The sequence below is a fragment of the Pseudophryne corroboree genome, chromosome 1, assembly GCF_028390025.1.
Source record: "Pseudophryne corroboree isolate aPseCor3 chromosome 1, aPseCor3.hap2, whole genome shotgun sequence".
NCBI classification, from domain to species: domain Eukaryota; kingdom Metazoa; phylum Chordata; class Amphibia; order Anura; family Myobatrachidae; genus Pseudophryne; species Pseudophryne corroboree.
In genome coordinates this window covers 1,161,792,956-1,161,814,272 of record NC_086444.1, presented here as the reverse complement: position 1 = coordinate 1,161,814,272, position 21,317 = coordinate 1,161,792,956, and the positions used below count along the sequence as shown (strand labels likewise).

Here is a 21,317-nt window from a genome sequence, read left to right as displayed (position 1 = left end):
CCCTGTCTAAGTCGTTACAGCCGCTCCTCTCTGAGATAGACCTCTATTCTAAACACTCAGGGTATAAACTTAATACGGGTAAAACTGAAGTGTTAAATTTTTACATCCCTGGCCCGATTTAAGCTTTCTTTGGAAAATTCCTTTCCATTCCAATGGCACAAGCAAAAAATTAAATACTTAGGCATTTTCCTAACGCATAGCCATCATCAACTTTATCAAGCTAACTTCCCTAGACTTTAAGATCGAATTAAGTCGGATTTGTCTTCTTGGTCTAGCCTCTTTATCTCCTGGATAGGTAGGGTAAACTCGGTGAAAATTAACGTGCTCCCTCAGATACTTTACCTATTCCAGACCCTCCCGATATTTATTCCTCCATCTGTTTTTAAATTTCTGCAATTCCACACGTCACAATTCATATGGGCAAATAAGCGTCCCCGAGTCCGATTGAAACTTTTACAGAGCCCCACATGTAGTGGCGGCCTAGGCATCCCAGACTTTAAAAGATATTACCTAGCAACGCAGCTTTCACACTGCGTACAATGGTGCAACCCCGACTCTCGTAGGGTATGGGTATCTATAGAAGCCGCTGAACTAGGTCTCTCTACTCTCTCTTCTCTGGCTTCCGAGACCTTGCCACCCTAGAAATGTAGCATCCCACCCTATAGTCTCCCGCTCACTAACGGTTTGGGACTTTGCCAATAGGAAATACGGCTTGGCCCCAGCTCCATCCCCTATCATCCCAATATTACACAACCCTGCATTCCCTCCTGGTACAAATAGATCATTGTTTGCTCCTTGGCAGGATAGAGGTATCTTATATCTGAATGATATCACCAGGGACACTAGCTTTCCTCAATTTTCTCAGATTCAAGAAAATACTGATATTCCCTCCAGATATTTTTATACATTTTTACAACTCAGACACTTTCACTCCTCACTGAGCCACGTCCTCTCTAGCAGACCTCTGACCATGTTCGAGACTATATGTTTCAGACGTCACTCAACCAAGGGCCTAATCTCCCTTTTATATACTACTCTCATTGGGGAAACTCCCTCTCAGCGTGATTCTCACTAGAAAGCATGGGAACTGGACCTAGGCTCGGCTTTAGATGATGAGGAATGGTCTGAAGCCTGGGGTAATGTGGCGTCTAGCTCCATCTGCGTTAGAATCAAGGAGACTGTTTATAAATTATTATATAGATGGTATTATGTACCATCTCGTTTGAGCAAAATGTACCCGGACACATCGGATAGGTGTTGGAGAGGATGTGGAGCAGAGGGCTATTTTCTACACATATGGTGGTCATGCCCTAAAATCGTGAATATATGGAGGGATGTGATTGATTTTATCTCCAGTTTATTGCAGACTCCTATTCCTTCTGACCCTAAATACATTCTCCTCCCCTTAAACCTGTCAACACTGACAAAATTTCAAAATAAACTGTTGCGTCATATAGTCTCTGCAAGGACATGTCAATTAGCTGCAGATTGGAAAAACTCTATCCCGCCTTCCATGCAATCTATAATTGCCCGTATATGGTACGTTTACCGCATGGACTACATGACTAGCATTATAAATTGCTCCTCTAAATCATTCGATAAAATATGGAGCCCATGGCTGACTACCCAACATGCCCCTTCACCTTTTAATTAGTGATGCCTCACACTATATTTGTTGGGACCCTCCCGGGGTCTCTATCCTACTCTATTTTGTCTTTCACTCTTTCTCTTTCCTCTTCTCTGTCTTTCTTTCTTCTCAACCTCTTTCTACCTCTCCTCTCTAATCTCAGTCGGTTAGCTTCTCTGCTGACTGCCATTCTTTCTGTTTTATACTACCCGCTCTATGGGTCAAAAATGGATCACCGTTTATTGGTTATCTTTATAATTACCAACTATTAAGTTGTATTTGCAAAGTATTATGTTATAACCATTATCTGTTGGCTTCTGTTCGCTTTTGTGATTCCACGAATAAAAATTATGTTAAAAAAAAAAAAAAAAGATTAATAAGTCACTTGGTCCCGAGAGAATTCATCCAAGGTTTCTCATGGAGCTTCACTCTGAACTAGCAAGACCGCTATTTTTGATCTTTAATTACTCACTTACCTGTACATCAGGCATGGTTCCTAAAGACTGGCTTATAGCAGAAGTAGTGCCGATATTCAAAAACGGAAGTAAAGCTGAACCGGGTAATTATAGACCAGTTAGTCTTACATCTATAGTGGGGAAAGTACTGTAAGATATTCTAAGAGATAGTATACAGAAGTTCCTTGAAGCCAATAAGGTTATTAATATAAACCAACATGGATTTGTGAAGGATAGATCATGTCAAACAAAATTACTAGCTTTTATGAAACAGTTAGTGCAAACCTTGATCAGGGTAAGGTGGTGGATGTAATCTTTTTACACTTTGCTAAAGCTTTCGACACAGTACCGCACATGAAACTCGTATCTATAAGTTACAAGAACTAGGGCTAGGAAGCACAATAGGCACTTGGGTCAGAAATTGGTTAGATAATAGGGAGCAGCGCGTTGTGGTAAATTGATCTTTTTCAAATTGGACTGAAGTACTAAGTGGTGTGCCACAAGGGTCTGTACTTGGACCACTATTGTTCAACATTTTCATTAACGATCTAGCAGTAGATCTAGAGAGCATGGTGTCAATTTTTGCAGACAATACCAAATTGTGTAAAGTTATAAATTCGGTGGGGGATGCTGAGTCTCTTCAGAACGACTTAGTTAAATTGGAAGCATGAGCAGCAAAATGGAGAATGAGCTTCAATACAGATAAGTGTAAGTTAATGCACTTTGGTAGCAAGAACAAAAATAATACCTACATACTAAATGGGGTAAAATTAGAGGATTCTGTACTGGAAAAATACTTAGGTGTTCTCATAGGTAGCAAACTAAGCAGCAGTACCCAAAGTAGGATTGCAGCAAATAAGGCTAACAAGGTATTAGCATGTATAAAGCAGGGAATTGATGCAAGGAATGAGAGTGTTATACTCCCGTTGTATAAATCACTAGTGAGGCCACATCTTGAATACTGTGCACAATTTTAGGCACCATACTACAAAAAGGATATCTTGGAGCTAGACAAGGTTCAGAGGCGGGCGACCAAACTAATTATGGTTGGATGGAGAAGTTGGAATACGAGGAAAGGCTTGCAAGGCTATGCATGTTCACACTGTAAAAGAGGAGACTGAGAGGGGACATGATCAACTTTTACAAATATATAAGGGGACAATACACAGAGCTTTCAGGGGATCTATTTTTTGGTAAGATCGACACAGAGGACATGTGGACACCCGCTTAGGTTAAAGGAGAGGAGATTTCGCACACAGAGGTCTCTTCACAGTAAGGACAATACGTGTTTGGAATTCCTTGAGAGAGCAGTAATGACGTACTCGGTCAACACTTTAAGAATGGGCTAGATAAATTCCTAATGGATAAGGATATACAGGGTTATGGTGCGTAGTCACACACTATAGTTATTAAAAAAGAGGAATAAGGAATAAACACAATGGCCGACATTAGCAACAGACAAAATTAGTCCTAAAAAATAATACAGCGTAGGAAACCACATATAGGTTGAACTCGATGGACAAATTGTCTTTTTTCAACCTCAGAAACTATGTTACTATATATATTGACCCCCACAGGAAAAAAATAAAAATAAAATGTATAATACAGCTTTTGGTATGACAGTTTGTTTCAAATTTCCACTGCTGTTTGAAAGGCCCAGTGACCCCAAGAGGTTTTATCATTCTTGGCTGTAACATCTATATATTAATTTATATATTAACATATTTGTAGCGCTAGCATATTCCATTGCACTTTCTTTAAAAGTCGAACAGGGGCGGATTGGGAACTAAAAGTGTCCCTGGAAAAATTTGTAGAATTGACCTCACATGGGCAATACCAGAGGTATACCCTGATCCACCCCTCACATGTCAACATACAAAATAGGTCCCACAAACACATCAGCCCACCGGGAATCTACTCTGTGGCTGATCAACTCCTGATGTGCGACGCTTTAGGGGTCTATTCACAAAGTAGAGAAAAGCCCCGTTGTGCAGGAAACGGCTTTCTCTACTTTGGGCTATTCAAAAGAGCAGGTTACCGTGGAGAAGTTTCTGACTTCGATTCATGAAAGGTCATAAAGTTCTGCTTTCCGCTTCTCCAGGGAGTTTAGATTCGCTATCGTAATGTGCACTTGGGTGCGGAAACGCCCTTCCCCTCTCTCTGCCCGGCACTAACTCCACCCACTGAACAACCAGCAGCCTCCCGAGACCTCAGCCATCTGCGCATGCGCTGAAAGGACCCGCCGACTGACTCCAAGCACCGCAGAGGGGACCGCAGGAGAAGACAGCAATGCTGGATTCCAGGATACTGGATCGCATCGCCGGAAAGGTGAGTGTACATGAATTGCTATTTATCAAAGCTATATAGCGCATCACACTTATGTAATGTATAGTGATAAGTAACTATTCATTTTTTGTTATGTACATAAATAGACCCCTTATCTTTCATATTACAAACTCAACTCAGCTGTTAGTTATCATGGGGTTCTTCTTTGACCAAGTATAACAGAGCAGCGTGCGTTATAGATCACTTTTACCACAATTACATGTTCTGCACGGGATCCGATCTCTAGGTCGACAGTAACTAAGTCGACACTATCTAGGTTGACTACTATTTGTCTACAGTAACTAGGTCGACTATCTAGGTTGACTACTATTTGTCTACAGTAACTAGGTCGACAGGGTCTCTAGGTCTACATGTTCTAGGTCGACATGAGTTTTTCACGATGTTTTTTCTTTTTTTTAACCTTTTCATACTTAACAATCCACGTGGACTACGATTGGTAATCTGTGCCGAGCGAAGCTGCAGCGGAGCGAGGCACCTTGCCCAAAGCATGGCGAGCAAAGAAAGCCATGCGAGGGGACACGGTGCACAAATTGGGGTTCCTGGTCACTCTACAAAGAAAACGACACCAAAAAAACATTAAAAACTCATGTCGGCCTAGACCATGTCGACCTAAAGACCCTGTCGACATAGAGTCCCTGTCGACCTAGTTACTGTCGACCAATAGTGGTCGACCTAGACACTGTCGACTTAGTTACTATTTACCTTCCATACCACACCCGTTCTGCACATCGGTCTTGGGGGATCATTCCGAGTTGATTGCTCGCTAGCTATTTTTTGCAGTGCTGCGATCAGGTCAACACTCTGCAAAACTGCGCATGCATGTGCACTGCAATGCGCAGCCGTGTTGTATGGGTACAAAGCGGATCGTTGCTGAGCGATGGGTTTTACGCAGAATCCATTCGCACAGCCGATTGCAAGGCGATTGCCAGGAAGAGGGCGTTTGTGGGTGGCAACTGACCATTTTCAGGGAGTGGTTGGAAAACCCAGGCGTGTCCAAGCGTTTGCAGGACGGGTGTCTGACGTCAATTCCGGCCACGAACAGGTTGAAGTGATCGCAGCGGCTGAGTAAGTTCAAACCTACTCAGAAACTACACAAAACTTTTTTGTACCGCTCATCTGCCAAGCGTTCGCACACTTGCAAAGCAAAAATACACTCCCCCCATAGGCGGCGACTATCTGATCGCAGTGCTGCAAAAAATAGCTAGCGAGCGATCAACTCGGAATGACCCCCTTGGTTCTGAGTCGCTGAATGTTTGTGTCTGCTCATGATGTGGCCATGTTTCTAGCTGTCAACTGGGCATGTTATCTCGTGGAAGTGTCGTGGCCATGTTGCCAGAGAAACACCATAGTTTGAGTTTTGCATATGCAGAGAGGGAAGCCTTTTCCACCGATAAATGGGGTAGGTTATAATTGCCGTTGATAATGATGATGGCTACTCTTGGGTCAGGGTGATGCCTACAATTTTATCAACATTCCGTTTGCAATCCAACCTCAATCGGAATGTGGCTGCATTTGAACCCGACACCAGTGGGACATTTTCCTGTTCACCACAGAGGCATTGCAGGTTAATTATGCCCTTTGCACTGCAAAAATTCCCAGTTTGGACATCCATAGGAAAACTTGGGTAGAGGTCTGGCAGTACCATTTTGGCTTCCTGGATTCCACTGTGCTCACAAATAGCAGAGTAGTTAGTATCTTAGGTCAGTGGTGGGCTCAGAGTGGGGTTTCCTCACATTCAGACCCCTGCACTCCGACACAACCCACTGCTTTTAGGATAGTATTGTCAGGGCCGAATGATTTTGTGAATCCATTAACCTTGGACCAACCGAAGGTGTAGGTGCTGGAGTATGGTGAAAACAGGGAGGACGAAGATAGTTCTGTTTCATATATTTATTAATAGGCAACAATTCCAATAAGGAGTTAAATGACAATCATTAGTCACCATATATAAACTGACGTTTTGCAATGAATGCCATAAAGATAAGCAGGATCAGTTTAAAGATGCATTGAAGAAAAGTTCATATGAATAAGATAAAATGTGCCTGAAGATTAATGAAGAATTGTCCAATATAAAGCAATGATTGGTGCCAAACTGTAAAAGACTTGTTTACTGGATATTGAAGACATAGATGAATAACTACAAGGACTTGTTACTGACGCTTAAAAGGCTGAACTGAAGAACTGAAGAATTCTCTTTGAATAATGCAAAATGTAGATACAATGCTGAAAGGAGTACTTGCAGGTTGTGAAGATTATATTTGAAACACTGTGAAGAGCTGCAGCAGACAACAACAGTGCTCTCCCATTCTTCAACAGTGAAGAATGGGAGAGCACAGGGCTAGGGTACAGAGTAGCTACAACAAAGCACTGTCCAAGAGTGAAATAATCCCAACCTACTTATAGGCAGCACAAGCACAGGATTGGCTAACAGTTACCCACAGGTGCTCACAGGTGCTGCATTATATCTCCAACATGGCCACCTCCTATACTGCAGACACACAGAGATGCCTCTGGCCTTTCGGTCCCTGCACTCCCGGCTCCCAGAACCTGCATCACCTCTGCCGCCGATCACAGCCGCACAGCACCGCGAGCAACCGCGCTGGCAATGGACGGGTCAACCTGTAGTGGCGAGTGATCGGTTCATGACAGTACCCCCCCCCCCCCCCTTTAAGGGTGGACTCCGAACACCTTTGAATTTTGTCAGAATTCTTGGAGTAGACTTTTTGAACCAGTCTTGGAGCATGAACATCTTCGGCAAAAACCCAGGACCTCTCTTCCGGACCATAACCTTTCCAGTCAACAAGAAACTGCAGACGTCTATAATGACGACGTGAGTCCACAATCTCCTTAACCTCAAATTCCTTATTCTGCAAAGAGGGAATTTTAGGAGGTTTGGGCAGGGCAGCACGAAACTTACTGAGGATCAAAGGTTTCAGCAGAGATGTATGAAAGGCATGACTTTGTATGTTACAGGATTAAGTACCTTTTCTATGGGAAATGGACCAATAAACTTGGGAGCAAACTTCTTAGAAGGAACTTTGAACTTGAGAGTAAAAATCCAAACTTGGTCTCCTACCTTATAGTTAGGTACAGCCTTACGTTTTCTATCTGCAAAAGATTTATAACGAGCAGAAGATTTAATCACAACTCCAGATTTTAGACAAACATTGAAGCACTTGTTCTGCCGCTGGGACCTCCTGAGCTGGCAAAGGATGGAACTCTGGCACACGAGGATGACAAAGTTAGTATAAAACGGTGTAGTCTCTGAAGATGAATGAAAATGATTGTTATGAGCAAATTCTGCCAATGGAAAGTCTATCCAATCATCCTGTGAGGAAGATATTTATAACCGGAGAAAAGTTTTAAGATCTTGATTTACTCTTTCAGTTTGTCCATCTGTCTGCGGATGATATGCAGAAGAGAAATTCAACTTAATGTTTAATGAAGAACCAAGTGACCTCCAAAACTTGGCTACAAACTGTGTCTCACGATCAGAAACGATCTCTTGAGGAAGGCCATGCAATTTAAAGATCTCAGAAATTAATAATCTGGCTAGAGAAGGAGCTGATGGTAATCCTGTTAATGGAATAAAATGTGATATTTTCGAAAATCGATCCACTACCACCCAAATGGTATTCCGCCCTTTTGATGGAGGTAACTCGGTCACAAAATCCATTGAGATATGAGTCCAAGGTCGTTTGGGTATAGATAATGGATGTAACAAACCTGGAGGAGAACCCTTTGGATTCTTATGTTGGGCGCATTTAGGGCATGCTGCTATAAACTCCAGAACGTCGGCTTTAAGATGTGGCTACCACTAGGACTGTTGAATAAATTTAAGAGTCTTTAGGACCCCAGGATGACCCATGAAAGACAAAGAGTGAGCCCAAGTAAGTAGTTGTTTCGAAGATTGAGGCGACAAAAGTTTTGCCAGGCAAAGGGATTGGAGAAGTTCGAGTCGTTAAAAAGGACGTAGGACTTACAATGGCTTGATTCGTGGCAGCATCATTTGAGTTGGAAGAATTGAAGGACCGAGATAGGGCATCCGCTTTTTTGTTTTGAGACCCTGGACGATAGGCGAGCTTAAAATTAAATCAGGTGAAGAAAGGAGCCCATCGAGCTTGTCGTGGATTCAAACACTGAGCAGACTCCAGATAAAGAAGATTCTTATGATCAGTATATACTGTGATGGGATGTTGTGCTCCCTCTAGAAGGTATCTCCACTCCTCAAATGCCAATTTGATAAAAAGTAATTCCTGCTCCCCAATAGCATAATTACGTTCAGCCGGTAGAAACTTACGTGAGAAATATCCGCAGGGATGGACTTTTTTATCTTCAAAGACTTGTGACAACACAGCTCCCACTGCTTCCGTAGATGCGTCTACCTCCACTAGAAAGGGACGGTTCAAATCTGGCTGTCGAAGAATGTGAGCTGACACTAAAGTTTGCTTCAAATCGAAAAAGGCTTTGATTGCTTCAGAAGACCCATTTGTAGGATTTGCTCCCTGTGATAGGAGCAACCAAAGTAGAGTAATTCTTAATGAATTTCCTATAAAAATTGGCAAACCCAAGGAATCGCTGAATCCCCTTAAGAGTCGTAGTAGTGGACCAGTCTCAGATAGCTTGTACCTTAAAAGGATCCATACGTAGCTCTGATCTGTAAATTACATAACCAAGGAACAGTATAGAAGATACTTCAAATGTACACTTCTCCAACTTACAATATAGTCGATTTTTCCTCAGACAGGTCAGTACCTCTTTAACTTGGAGACGGTGAGACTTCAGATCCTCGGAGAATATTAAGATATCATCCAAACACACTACTAAACACTTGTAGAGAAGATCTCGAAAAAGTTTGTTCACATAGCTTTGGAAAACTGCAGGAGCATTACAAAGACCAAAAGGCATTACAAGGTATTCGTAATGCCCATCCCGGGTATTAAAGGCAGTCTTCCATTCATCCCCTGCACAGATACGAATTAAATTGTTGGCTCCACGAAGATCTAGTTTCATAAAAACTATAGCTCCCTTTATCCAGTCAAATAATTCTGGAATTCTTAACAGTGATCTCTTTAAATCCATGATAATCTATGCATGGTCGTAAACCACCATCTTTCTTCTTACCAAAGAAGAATCCGGCTCCTGCAGGTGAAGAAGATGGTCTAATAAATCTTTTGGATAAATTCTCTTGTATATAATCAGACATAGCTTGAGTCTCCGGAATGGACAGCAGATAAATTCGCCCCCCTATGAGGTGTTTTGCCCGGCACCAAATTGATTGGGCAGTCCCACTCGTGATAAGGGGGTAAGGAGTTAGCCGCTTGTTTACTGAAGACATCCACAAAAGATTGATAGACTGAAGGTAACTCGGGAAAACCGACTGACTGGAGGGGTTAAACTGAAGCTAAACAATCCTTGGTACAAGATTCACTCCACGAAAGAATTTCCATGGTTTGCCAGATTAATTGTGGATTATGTTTCTGCAGCCAAGGTAATCCAAGTATCACATCATGAGAGGCTTTGGGAATCACGAGGAAGGAAATATATTCGGAATGGAGCACACCAACTTTCATCTTGAGACATATGGTTCGATGAGTAATTATGCCTTCTGGAATTCGACTTCCATCCACTGCTGTAACAGAAACTGCTACTTCCAGAGGCACGGTTTGAACTTTAGATCGTATGACAAAGGCTGAAGTGAGGAAGTTCTTGGCTGCACCGAAATCCAGGAGAGCTGAAACTTTAACAGTTGAACTCGGAACTTCTAAACAAATAGGCAAAGTTGGCTCCTTCCCGGAACATGATTCCATGGTAACTTCTAGCTTAACCTCTCTTGAATAAGCTAGAAGCAAGAGTTTTCCAGCCGAAGTTTGCAGAAGTTAATGAAATGTTCAGAGGACCCGCAGTACATGCAGAGGTTACCCTGTCAATGACGAGTTTGTTCCTTTTCCATAAGACGAGAGTGTACGAGCTGCATAGGCTCTTCTGTCGTCACAAGAGACTGAGACAAAGAAGCATCTTGTCAAGGTCTGGGTCGAAAACGCGAGTTAAATCGCTCAACTTTGGATTTCCTTAAGCAACGCTCTCTGTAACGTAGATCAAGTTTATTGCAGATGGAAATTAATTTGTCCAGCTTAGTTGGCACATCACGAATGGTTAAATCATCCTTGATTCTATCTGAGAGTCCATTCCAGAATGCTGCGACCAGGGCCTCTTCGTTCCAGTTTAATTCTGAAGACAAAGTGCGAAATTGAATAATATATTGACTAACGGGGCGTGAGCCTTGACGTAGATGGAGAATCTCCAAAGACGCTGATGTGGTTCTTCCCGGTTCATCGAAGATTTTCCGGAAGTATGATACAAATTTATTATAATTAGAAAGAATAGGGTCTCCCCTCTCCCACAGCGGCGACGCCCACTCCAAAGCCTGACCGGACAGGAGGGCAATGATATATGCGATCTTAGAACGGGCTGATGGAAAACTACCAGACAACAGTTCAAACTGAATCTCGCATTGATTCTGAAATCCTCTGCAAAACTTTGGAGTCCCGTCAAACTTGCTGGAGGAACCGCTGCGAAAAGCAGAGACCACTGGAGTTGGAACTTGAACTGGTGGTGTCAATATAGCTCTATGAAGAGCATCCAGACGATCCGCCATAGTTTGCATGAACTGAACTATTTGTGTCTGTATAGACTCCTGATTATCCAGATGGGAGAAAATATTTGCCGTAGCACTGCCTCCTGCGGTTTGGTCACCCAACGGATCCATGGACCAACCGAAGGTGTAGGTGCTGGAGTATGGTGAAAATAGGGAGGCCGAAGATAGTTCTGTTTCATATATTTATTAATAGGCAACAATTCCAATAAGGAGTTAAATGACAATCATTAGTCACCATATATAAACTGACGTATTGCAATGAATGGCATAAAGATAAGCAGGATCAGTATTAAAGATGCATTGAAGAAAAATTCATATGAATAAGATAAAATGTGCCTGAAGATTAATGAAGAATTGTCCAATATAAAGCAATGATTGATGCCAAACTGTAAAAGACATTTTAACTGGATATTGTAGACATAGATGAATAACTGTAAGGACTTGTTACTGAAGCTTAAAAGGCTGAACTGAAAAACTGTGAAGAATTGTCTTTGAATAATGCAAAATGTAGATACAATGCTGAAAGGAGTACTTGCAGGTTGTGAAGATTATACTTGAAACACTGTGAAGAACTGCAGCAGACGACAACGGTGAAGAATGGGTTAAGCTGAGTGATGAGAGAATGAGGACCAGGATTAAGTAGAAACTTCCACAGGCTGTGTGATTATAGCAGGCAGTCACTGAATGAACAGGGTAACCTCTCACGGGCCTCCGGGAATCCACTTGTTGCCACATGGTGAGCGATTGACTGACAGCACAGCTGGGAGCTGGTGGATCGCTTGCGGTGAAGGCTGCAGGCAGACCTCTTGGAGTGGAGGTGATATCAGAATCATTGGAATCACACAGAAAGCCACAGGGAGAGCACAGAGCTAGGGTACAGAGTATCTACAACAAAGTACTGGCCAAGAGTGAAATAATCCCAGCCTACTTATAGGCAGCACAAGCACAGGATTGGCTAACACCCACAGGTGCTCACAGTTGCTCACAGGTGCTGCATTTGGTCTCCAACATGGCCACCTCCTATATTGCAGACACACAGAGGTGCCTCTGGCCATTCGGTCCCCGCACTCCCGGCTCCCAGAACCTGCATCACCTCTGCCGCCGATCATGCCGCATCCCCACATGTCCGTACAGCACCGTGAGCAACCACGCCGGCAATGGACAGACCCCAGAACCCGCAGTAGTGAGTGACAAGTATCTCTTGCTATGACCGGTCTGGGCATCACTTTATAAATGTGGCTGCGAAGCTGTCTCAGACTGCAGAAAGAGAGATGGGCGCTCCACAGACCTATTTATCAGAAGGGCGTGGTTCAATGGATCTACAGTAAAAAGATAGACAGTCAATAGGACAACCCCAAATAGTTGACATGCAAGGTGGACAGGGTCAAAATGTCAACAGAGTCAGAAGATAGACAGTAGGAAAGGTTGACAGGTACCAAAGGTCTACAGAGTAAAAAGGTCGATATTAAAATGTTCGACACAGAAAATGGTCAACGCATTTTGTTTTTTTGTGTGTGTCATTTTGTGTGTTTTACTATACCTGAGCCAAATTAGTGGAAACATGTGACCTCACAGGCTCGCTTCGCTCACCACACTTCAGGCAAGCTGCCTACTCCAATACCGCTGCGCTCGGAACAGGTTACTACTCTCAACTGTAGTCCATGTGGATGGTAAATAATGAAAAGGTTGAAAAAAATTATTTTTGACCATTGTCATATCGACCTTTTGAATATGTCGACCTTAAGCACTGTCTACCTTTTGTATGTCGACCATTTGCAGTTGACCTATTGACTGTCTATCTTTTTACTGAAGATCTATCAGCCTTATCAGAGTCCCTCCCAGCAGTTCCCATGGCCAATGCTTCCCAGAATGCAAATTTCCCATGTGCCCAATAGTATATTCCCACAGAAACTTCCAACTTCATTAAATCACAAAATGATGTTACTGTAGCACTGATAACTACACACTTTGGACCTTATTCAGTGTTGCTAGCAAACCAAAAAAGCACACTAATGGGCAAAACCATGTGCAGTGCAGGTGGGGCAGATGTAACATGTGCAGAGACAGTTAGATTTGGGTGGGGTGTGTGTAAACTTAAATCTAAATTGCAGTGTAATAAATAAGCAGCAAGGCTGGAGCTTCCACTAGGCAGCTTTAGGCAGTTGCCTAGGGGCACCGGGACCTGAGGGGGCGGCCTGCTACAGCTACCTGAAAAAGGTAGCGTGGTCCTACCTCTTACAGCCACCGCAATCCCCCAGCACTCTTACAATAGCTGCGACTGCCAAGTTCTCGTATTGCAGCTTCCAGCTCCGCCTCCACCCGCCACAGGCAGTAACTCTGACATCTCCTGGAGTACTGGCCAGGGCTGACATGCGGCACTGCTCTTCATTCCAGGTTCTTTCACAGACTACTTAGTCCAGGCTTACCTACCCTCCCGCATTTAGCGGGAGGCTCCCGTTTTTTCATTGAGCCTCCCGCTGCCCCTCAAACCCTGCCTGTCCTCCCGGTTTTTTGACCGTGACTCTAAAAAACTGCAGAAACGCGGAGTCCAGGATGTCGGACATCCAGCAGTGCGCACTGTACATAGGCAGCCTGAGGCAGTGGAGGCTAGTGTCATACTAGACCACGCCCCCCGCCACCCTAACTAATGCTGTCACGGACAATTTCCCTCCTGTCTCCTGCAATCACAGGGCAGGCCAGGCCCTGGCTATGCCTGTCTCTGCCGCACACGCTATGTGAGGACATATCCACCACGCTGATGACATCTGAAGGCGCTGCCAGCTAAGTTCAAACACATGTACTGATCGCGGCCCGCGGCACCCCCTCCACTCAGCAGGCACGGCTGCACTTAGGGCACTGCTCTCAGAAGCCGAGATGTGCCTGTACGGCTGCATATGTAAGCGGCAGCGGAGGTGAGAGCCTGAGATCACTGTTAATTGGGCTGTGCAGCCTGTATGGCCACAGCCGCCCAGCCCCTACCTTCCTGACTGCGGGACACGAGCTGCTCCTCCTCCTCTGAAGATAACGCTGTGGACCGGTGGCTGAGGGAGCCTGAGCCACAGCTGCAGGATAAATCATTCTGGTACTGTAAGTGTGATCCTCTGGGGCACTGTTAATTTGATAATCAAAACGCACTAAAATGGGGGTTATTTTGTTCACAGTAGAGCAGGGGTGGCCAACCAGTCAGAGACAAAGAGCCAACAAATCTTGTTAGGTATGTCAAAGAGCCGACATCAAGCCGAAGGAGGTGTGACCTTGTGCCTGCTAGGCCACACCCCTGGTATAAAATACAATGAAAATGCCAGATCCACATAAAATACATTTTAAAGCCAGAATCAACATAAAATACATTGAAAAAGACACTTCCACATAAAATAATTTAAAAATCCAGATCCACATAAAATATATTGAAAAAGCCATATTCACATAATACACTTCATCTCCTCCATGTGTCACTCCAGCCAGCTCCCCATGTGTCAATGTGTCACTCCAGCCAGAACCCTCCTGTGTCACTCCAGCCAGCACCCTCCTGTGTCACTCCAGCCAGCTCCCCTATGTGTCAATGTGTCACTCCAGCCACCTCACTCCTGTGCCACTCCAGTCAGCTCCCCATTGTGTCTCTCCTGCCAGGATTCTCCTTTGTCACTCCAGCCAGCTCCTCATTGTGTCACTCTTGCCAGCACCCTCCTGTGTCACTCCAGCCAGCACCCTCCTGTGTCACTCCAGCCAGCACCCCATTGTGTCACTCCAGCCAGCACCCCATTGTGTCACTCCAGCCAGCACCCTCCTGTGTCACTCCAGCCAGCACTCCATTGTGTCACTCCAGCCAGCACCCTCCTGTGTCACTCCAGCCAGCACCCCATTGCGTCACTCCAGCCAGCACCCTCCTGTATCACTCCAGTCAGCTCCCCCATTATGTCTCCAGGATCCTTCTGTGTCACACCAGCCAGCACCCCATTGTGTCACTCCAGCCCACCCTCATATGTCACTACAGCCCAGTATCTGGCTCCCTCAGTTTTCAGTCGCTGTAGTGCTGCTGTGTGTCTGGTTGGAGTGCACCGGTTTCCAGGATCTGTTGTGGTCAGGTGACTTTGAGTGTCAGGAGCCACATTTGAATAAAGAAAGAGCCGCATGCGGCTCAAGAGCCACAGGTTGGCCACGGCTGCAGTAGAGGGTGACATTGAGGACATACAGCACACACTGTATTTTGGTTGGACCCATCATTTGAAGGGTCACTAGCTTTTACAGGTTTTTTTTTTTTTTACTTTGCTCCCCTCAGACACTCTCTTTATCCCCCTACATTCCCCATACCTCTTTCTCCCTGTCTTGCTTAATCTCCCCCACCTCTCACAATCTCTCCCCCACATCCTTCACTCTCCCTCACACATCTTTTCTCCTTCATGTGGGATCAGTACGCGATACCGCCGGACAGAATCCCGGCGGTCAGAATACCGACATCGGGATCTTGACCGGCACAATCCCGACGGGGGGGAGCGCAACGCAGCCCGTTGCGGGCTCGCTGCGCTCACCACACTGCGGGCACGGTGCCTCAGTACACTTGGCACACTAATTTATTCTCCCTCTATAGGTGGAAGAATATGTCGGGATTGTGCCAGTCAGGGTGTCGGTATTCCGACTGCCGGGATTCCGTCCGGCAGGATCTTGACCGTATCCCCTCCATGTCTCTCTCTCTTTTCCCACTTCAATTCCCACTGTCTATTTCTCCGGGTGGTATGTACTAATGGGAAAATGTGGTAAAACCCCTGCTTCCTGGGTTTTTACCGCATTTCCATATGTTCTAAGCCCAGCCGGGGGCTCAGTGCGGAGGGTAATGCCAGCTATTGTTGGCGTTACCTTATAGAAGCCTATGGGCTTCTTTCCACATTGATACTGAGAGGGATCCAATTGTGTGTGTATATATAAATATATATATATATATATATATATAACACATGCCCTTTGGGCGGAGCATTACATGCTCCCTCATTCTGCTCGAACCTATAATCTCCCTGAAACTAGTTTTGAAAAGTAGGCAAGTATGCTGGGGGAGTGGGAGAGCAGCAGCATGCCTTTCACCTAAAGGGTGGGTATGGGGAAGGGGCGGTAGGCAGAAGTTTTGCCTAGGGTGCCAAGAAACCTTGCACCGGCCCTGATAAGCAGCCAGTGTTTACCCTGCACAGAAACAAAATAACCCGCCCAAATCTAACTCTCTCTGCACATGTTACATCTGCCCCACCTGCAGTTCACGTGGTTTTTGCCCATTAGTGTGCTTTTTTGGTTTGCTAACAGACCTGAATAACCCCCTAATTTAGCTCTTACAACAAGCAGATACTGTACTGGGAAACCAGGCTGATATTGGGAACTCCTCATGATTCCCATTTCCTTTTACCCGTCAGAAAAAAAAGACTCTCAAAAACAAACTACTGAAGGAAGTACTGGTTGTTAAAATGTCCCTCATGAATGTTCAAATGTCCTTCCCAGAATACAAGTGTGTAACACATCATTCTACAAGGTATGTTACCATACTAAAGGGATTGCATCATAATATACCACCAGCTGAAACATGCACATATTATTTATTTATTAACAGTTTCTTATATAGCGCAGCATTTTCCGTTGCGCTTTACAATTAGAACAACATTTATAGAACAAAACTGGGTAAAAACAGACCGACATAGAGGTAGGAAGGCCCTGCTCGCAATCTTACAATCTATACATATCGTCTGAACACATATATATCTTCAGTGACACTTGGGTGATAATGTACATATTAATACTGGAATTCAAGCACTGAATCGCAATTTAAAATTCTGCCCCAACCGCTAAACCACCTCAATCTAGTCTCCAAAACACAACCTATCTGATGGTCCCTACACACTAGACAACGACACTCTGAGCGATATGACCATTCATATCCCTCAGTTACATCACGCAGCGGCTGGCCCTGCATGCAGCTCCTGGACGACAGTCCAGATCGAGCATGCATGCACTGCCGACAGCGACAATCGTTGCAGACCCGCGGGGACGCGCATCGATCGTCTCTGGTGGCAAAATGAGCGGCGGCGCTCAGGAAGGGGGGCAATGAGCGACGTCGTTCATTTTCTCGGCAAGTGTGTATGCACCTTCAGATACCTCCACAGCAAAATCATACAATTAATATATTTGTATATTCATTGTTTGTAAACATAAACAACATTTCCCAAAAGTAAAGTTTATTAACAGATAAACAGCCGATTGCATTGTTCTGTTTCTATGCAGCCATTATATGTTACTGTACATCATGCGCTCATTCTTTTCTACCAGCATAAAATATACATATGATGAAATATACAATGAATGAAGAAGATCGCTGGCTTCCTGTAAGATAGATATCCTATAATTTATCCTATACAGCAGGTATATGTACTGACCCCCATGTCTGTATATCCCCTGTACTGACCCCCATGTCTGTATATCCCCTGTACTGACCCCCATGTCTGTATATCCCCTGTACTGACCCCTCTCTCTGTCTGCATATAGTGAGCCATCAGTCTGTGTAGTGACACCTCTTTTCTTTATTATGGCTAATGAGTCCCAACCTCCCCACCACCACTTGTATGTTCCTTATAGGGCTCCTGTTCCCCTATCCAGCTCCCCCCATTAGTTAGTTACTTACAGTAGTAGAAGAGCCCCCCTCCTTCCTGTCCTCCGCAGTCTCAGCTCCTCTCTGACAGGCAGCTGACTTATCAGCACTTCCTGATGCTGCCGGGAGACGAGTCATCGCATCTCTCTCACTTCCTCCTTGTGTGTGCCTCCTACAGACAGCCGCTGCCGCCCACACTTCCTCTCTCTCAGTGCAGTGCAGCTCGGCCACGGCTACCCACACAACCCCGCGGTGGCCGACCTTTATGTAATATGACGCCAGGCGTCATTACGTCTAACATGCAATCCCTGACCCCCGCTGCCACGCGTGAGAAATCCAGATTTGCGGAGAGGGAAATAAAAACCGGGAGGTCTGCTGAGGTTTGCGGGGCAGCGGGAGGCTCATGTAAAAATCGGGAGCCTCCCGCTGAATGCGGGAGGGTAGGCAAGCCTGGGTATACTATAATTACTTATCCTTTTAGATACTGTAGATAGATAGATAGATAGATAGATAGATAGATAGATAGATAGATAGATAGATAGATAGATAGATAGATAGATAGATAGATAGATAGGGCAGTACGGATGGTGTAATGGTTAGCATTACTGCCTCACAGCACTGAGGTCATGGGTTCGATTCCCACCATGGCCCTAACTGTGTGGAGTTTGTATGTTCTCCCTGTACTTGCGTGGGTTTCCTCCAGGTACTCCGGTTTCCTCACACAATCCAAAAATATACTGGTAGGTTAATTGGCTCCCATCAAAATTAACCCTAGCGTGAATGTGCCTGTGTGTACATGTGATAGGGAATATAGATTGTAAGCTCCACTGGGGCAGGGACTGATGTGAATGGGCAAAAAATTATCTGTACAGCGCTATGGAATATGTGTGCGCTATATAAATAACTGGTAATAATAATAGATTAGATAGATAGATAGATTAGATAGATAGATAGATAGATAATCATCACAATGCACCACTTAAGGTGGGTACACACTTGGCGATGTGCTCGGTGATGAAGGGCACAGTGACGTCATGCCATGGCCAGGCTGTACATGCAGCTTTGGACAATGAGTCCAAATTGAGTTGTGTGCACGGCCGACACCGTACCCGCGGGCCGCGCATCTGCCGCTATCAGCTGCATACACACTGGGCGATATAGTAAACTATATCGTTCAGGACGGGGAAAATGAGAGATATCGTTTACGATATTGCTAAGTGTGTATGCACCTAGGGGGTAACTCAGACCTGATTGTAGCAGCAAATTTGTTAGCAGTTGGGCAAAACCATGTGCACTGCAGGGGGGGCAGATATAACAGGTGCAGAGAGAGTTAGATTTGGGTGGGGTGTGTTCAAACTGAAATATAAATTGCAGTGTAAAAATAAAGCAGCCAGTATTTACCCTGCACAGAAACAAAATAACCCACCCAAATCTAACTCTCTCTGCACATGTTATATCTGCCCCCCCCCCCCCCCTCCCCCCTGCAGTGCACACGATGTTGCTCAACTGCTAACAAATTTCCTGCTGCAATCAACTCTGAATTACCCCCCTAGAGTCTACCATGGAACTGACCAGTTATAAGTGATGACATCAGAACTAGTGTTGTATAACAAGCACAAGAGTCTATGCATATACAGTGCAAGCCTGAATGGTGTTGCTGAATAATCCGTTTCCTGTGTCTGGTTTCTTTGCCCTTTTCCTGTGTTTGGTCCAAAAAATTGTGAGATGAAGTTTGTTTAATTTCCTAGTCTTTCCCATTTGCATCACACCAATTAGAAACAGATGAGGATGTGTATAGAAGTCTTTAACATATTCATGTTTTACTTAGGGTTAGATTATGGGGAGTTAGCGTGTCCTGTGGATGCCAGCAGTAATTGGTGCTGAGTGGTGCGTGACTGTCATGGACATGTTATAACTCTGGCCTGAACCCATTATGAAGCTGCAGTTATGGAGGTCGTCATATAAACATAATCCAGAGTGTAAACTGTAAGCACATGTTGGAACTGCAAGATGGAAACCCTGTAATCTGCTATAAAACAACACCAGAGGTCAGAATGAGTTTCGCTGACAAACTCCCACTGAAATCTGCCATAAATGTGCAATGAGGCCACCCGTGGTCTGATCTTGACTAAAAGGATCTCTTTCCAATTTAGCCACACACTTCATTGCTCAATTTGGACAGAAGTAGAACAGGTTGGACCATTATGAAGTCTGACTGTGCGGTTGGCAGGTGACGGTACGCGCATGGCTGACGTCAGTCATACGTCACAGGATTATCCTATGGTTTGAACTGGCTCGTTCTCAGGCTTGTTGGTCGCTCTGGGGCCTTGATTTCAATACTTTATTTGGCCATTGACACAAGAGCATATAGTGGCAATTAAAGGATAATTAATTAACCACCCAGTAAAATTTACATGACCAATTACTCTATTGGAAGTGTATCTTATTCCTGTATAAATCTTCAAGTGATCCATTGTGACATCTACAGTATATTATTGATTTTAAATGTTTTTCTTATTAATTGTCAAACATCAGGTTCTGTACTCTGTTACTTGCAGGATGTCCCTTGTGGCTGCCTTTGGCACTGTTGGGTGCAGCAATATTGGATTCTCTCAGCCTGTTCACTTATGAGCTCCCATTCACCTGCAAGCGCTTCAGTGACTCGGCCTGTCCATCGGTAGCACTTCTGGATTTACATTCTATTCATCATAAAGATATTTCCTGGCTCTGCTGGTTTTCCTGCAAGTGTCCAGTACGTTTTGATGCCATCCTGGGACTCTGCAAGAATAAGGTAAAAAATACCCGGAGGTATTCGGGCGCTATGATGCCATCCTGGGACTCTGTATCGTCACTCCGCACCTGTCTAGCTACTACTCCATCGCACCAGTCCATCAGCTAGCATACCATAACCGGGGCTAGTGCTGAGTCTCAGGTTCCATTTCCAGTCCTAGGTATGTGAGGTGCCCAGATATTAGCTTCTCAGTTTCCAGTGTAGGCTTGTATGGTTCTGAGTCTCTTTGTGTCACATTCTCCCGAGTTCCCAGTAGTGGGTTCCATCTGCAAGCTCCTGGGTTCAGGTGCTGGAGTTCAGTTATTATTATTATCCTTTATTTATATGGCGCCACAAGGGTTCCGCAGCGCCCAAATACAGAGTACATAAACAAAATAATCAAATCAGGAAAATAGTGACTTACAGTTGAAGACAATATAGAACAAGTACAGGATAAATAAACATAGCTACAGCAGCAGACGACACTAACATAAGTATAAGGGTGGAAAAAACTGTGATATTTGGGGCTGTCAAAGATGGTTTAAGTAAGAGAATGATAAGCACATGAGGGGTTGAGGGCCTTGCTCCTGAGAGCTTACATTCTAAAGGGGAGGGGCAGACAGACAAGGGTGGCGCAGATGGGGTAGACAGTGAATGAGGAACGGGTTTAGGATGAGATTTGGCTGGGTTTGGTAATGAAGTGGGTCTTCAGAGCCCGTTTGAAGTTTTGTAGAGAGGTGGAGAGTCTGAGGGGGAGAGGTAGAGAATTCCAGAGAAAGGGAGCAGCACGTGAGAAATCTTGAATGTAGGAGTGGAAGTAATCAGTAGGCAGGAGATGC

General features: G+C 44.6%; 1 protein-coding gene across 2 annotated transcripts in view; it reads right to left on the bottom strand.

Annotated features, from left to right (window-relative positions):
* Nucleotides 1-17,888, bottom strand: part of SPON2 (spondin 2) — a 170,279-nt gene extending 152,391 nt beyond the window's left edge. Inside the window, exon 1 of one of the 2 annotated variants that reach the window (XM_063924947.1) lies at nucleotides 17,742-17,888. In XM_063924947.1, the coding sequence (XP_063781017.1) occupies nucleotides 17,742-17,846 (105 nt within the window). In that variant the 5' untranslated portion in view covers nucleotides 17,847-17,888. The remainder of the gene's footprint in view (nucleotides 1-17,741) is intronic. The other variant, XM_063924956.1, reaches the window with a different exon arrangement.
* Nucleotides 17,889-21,317: the final 3,429 nt, after the last annotated feature.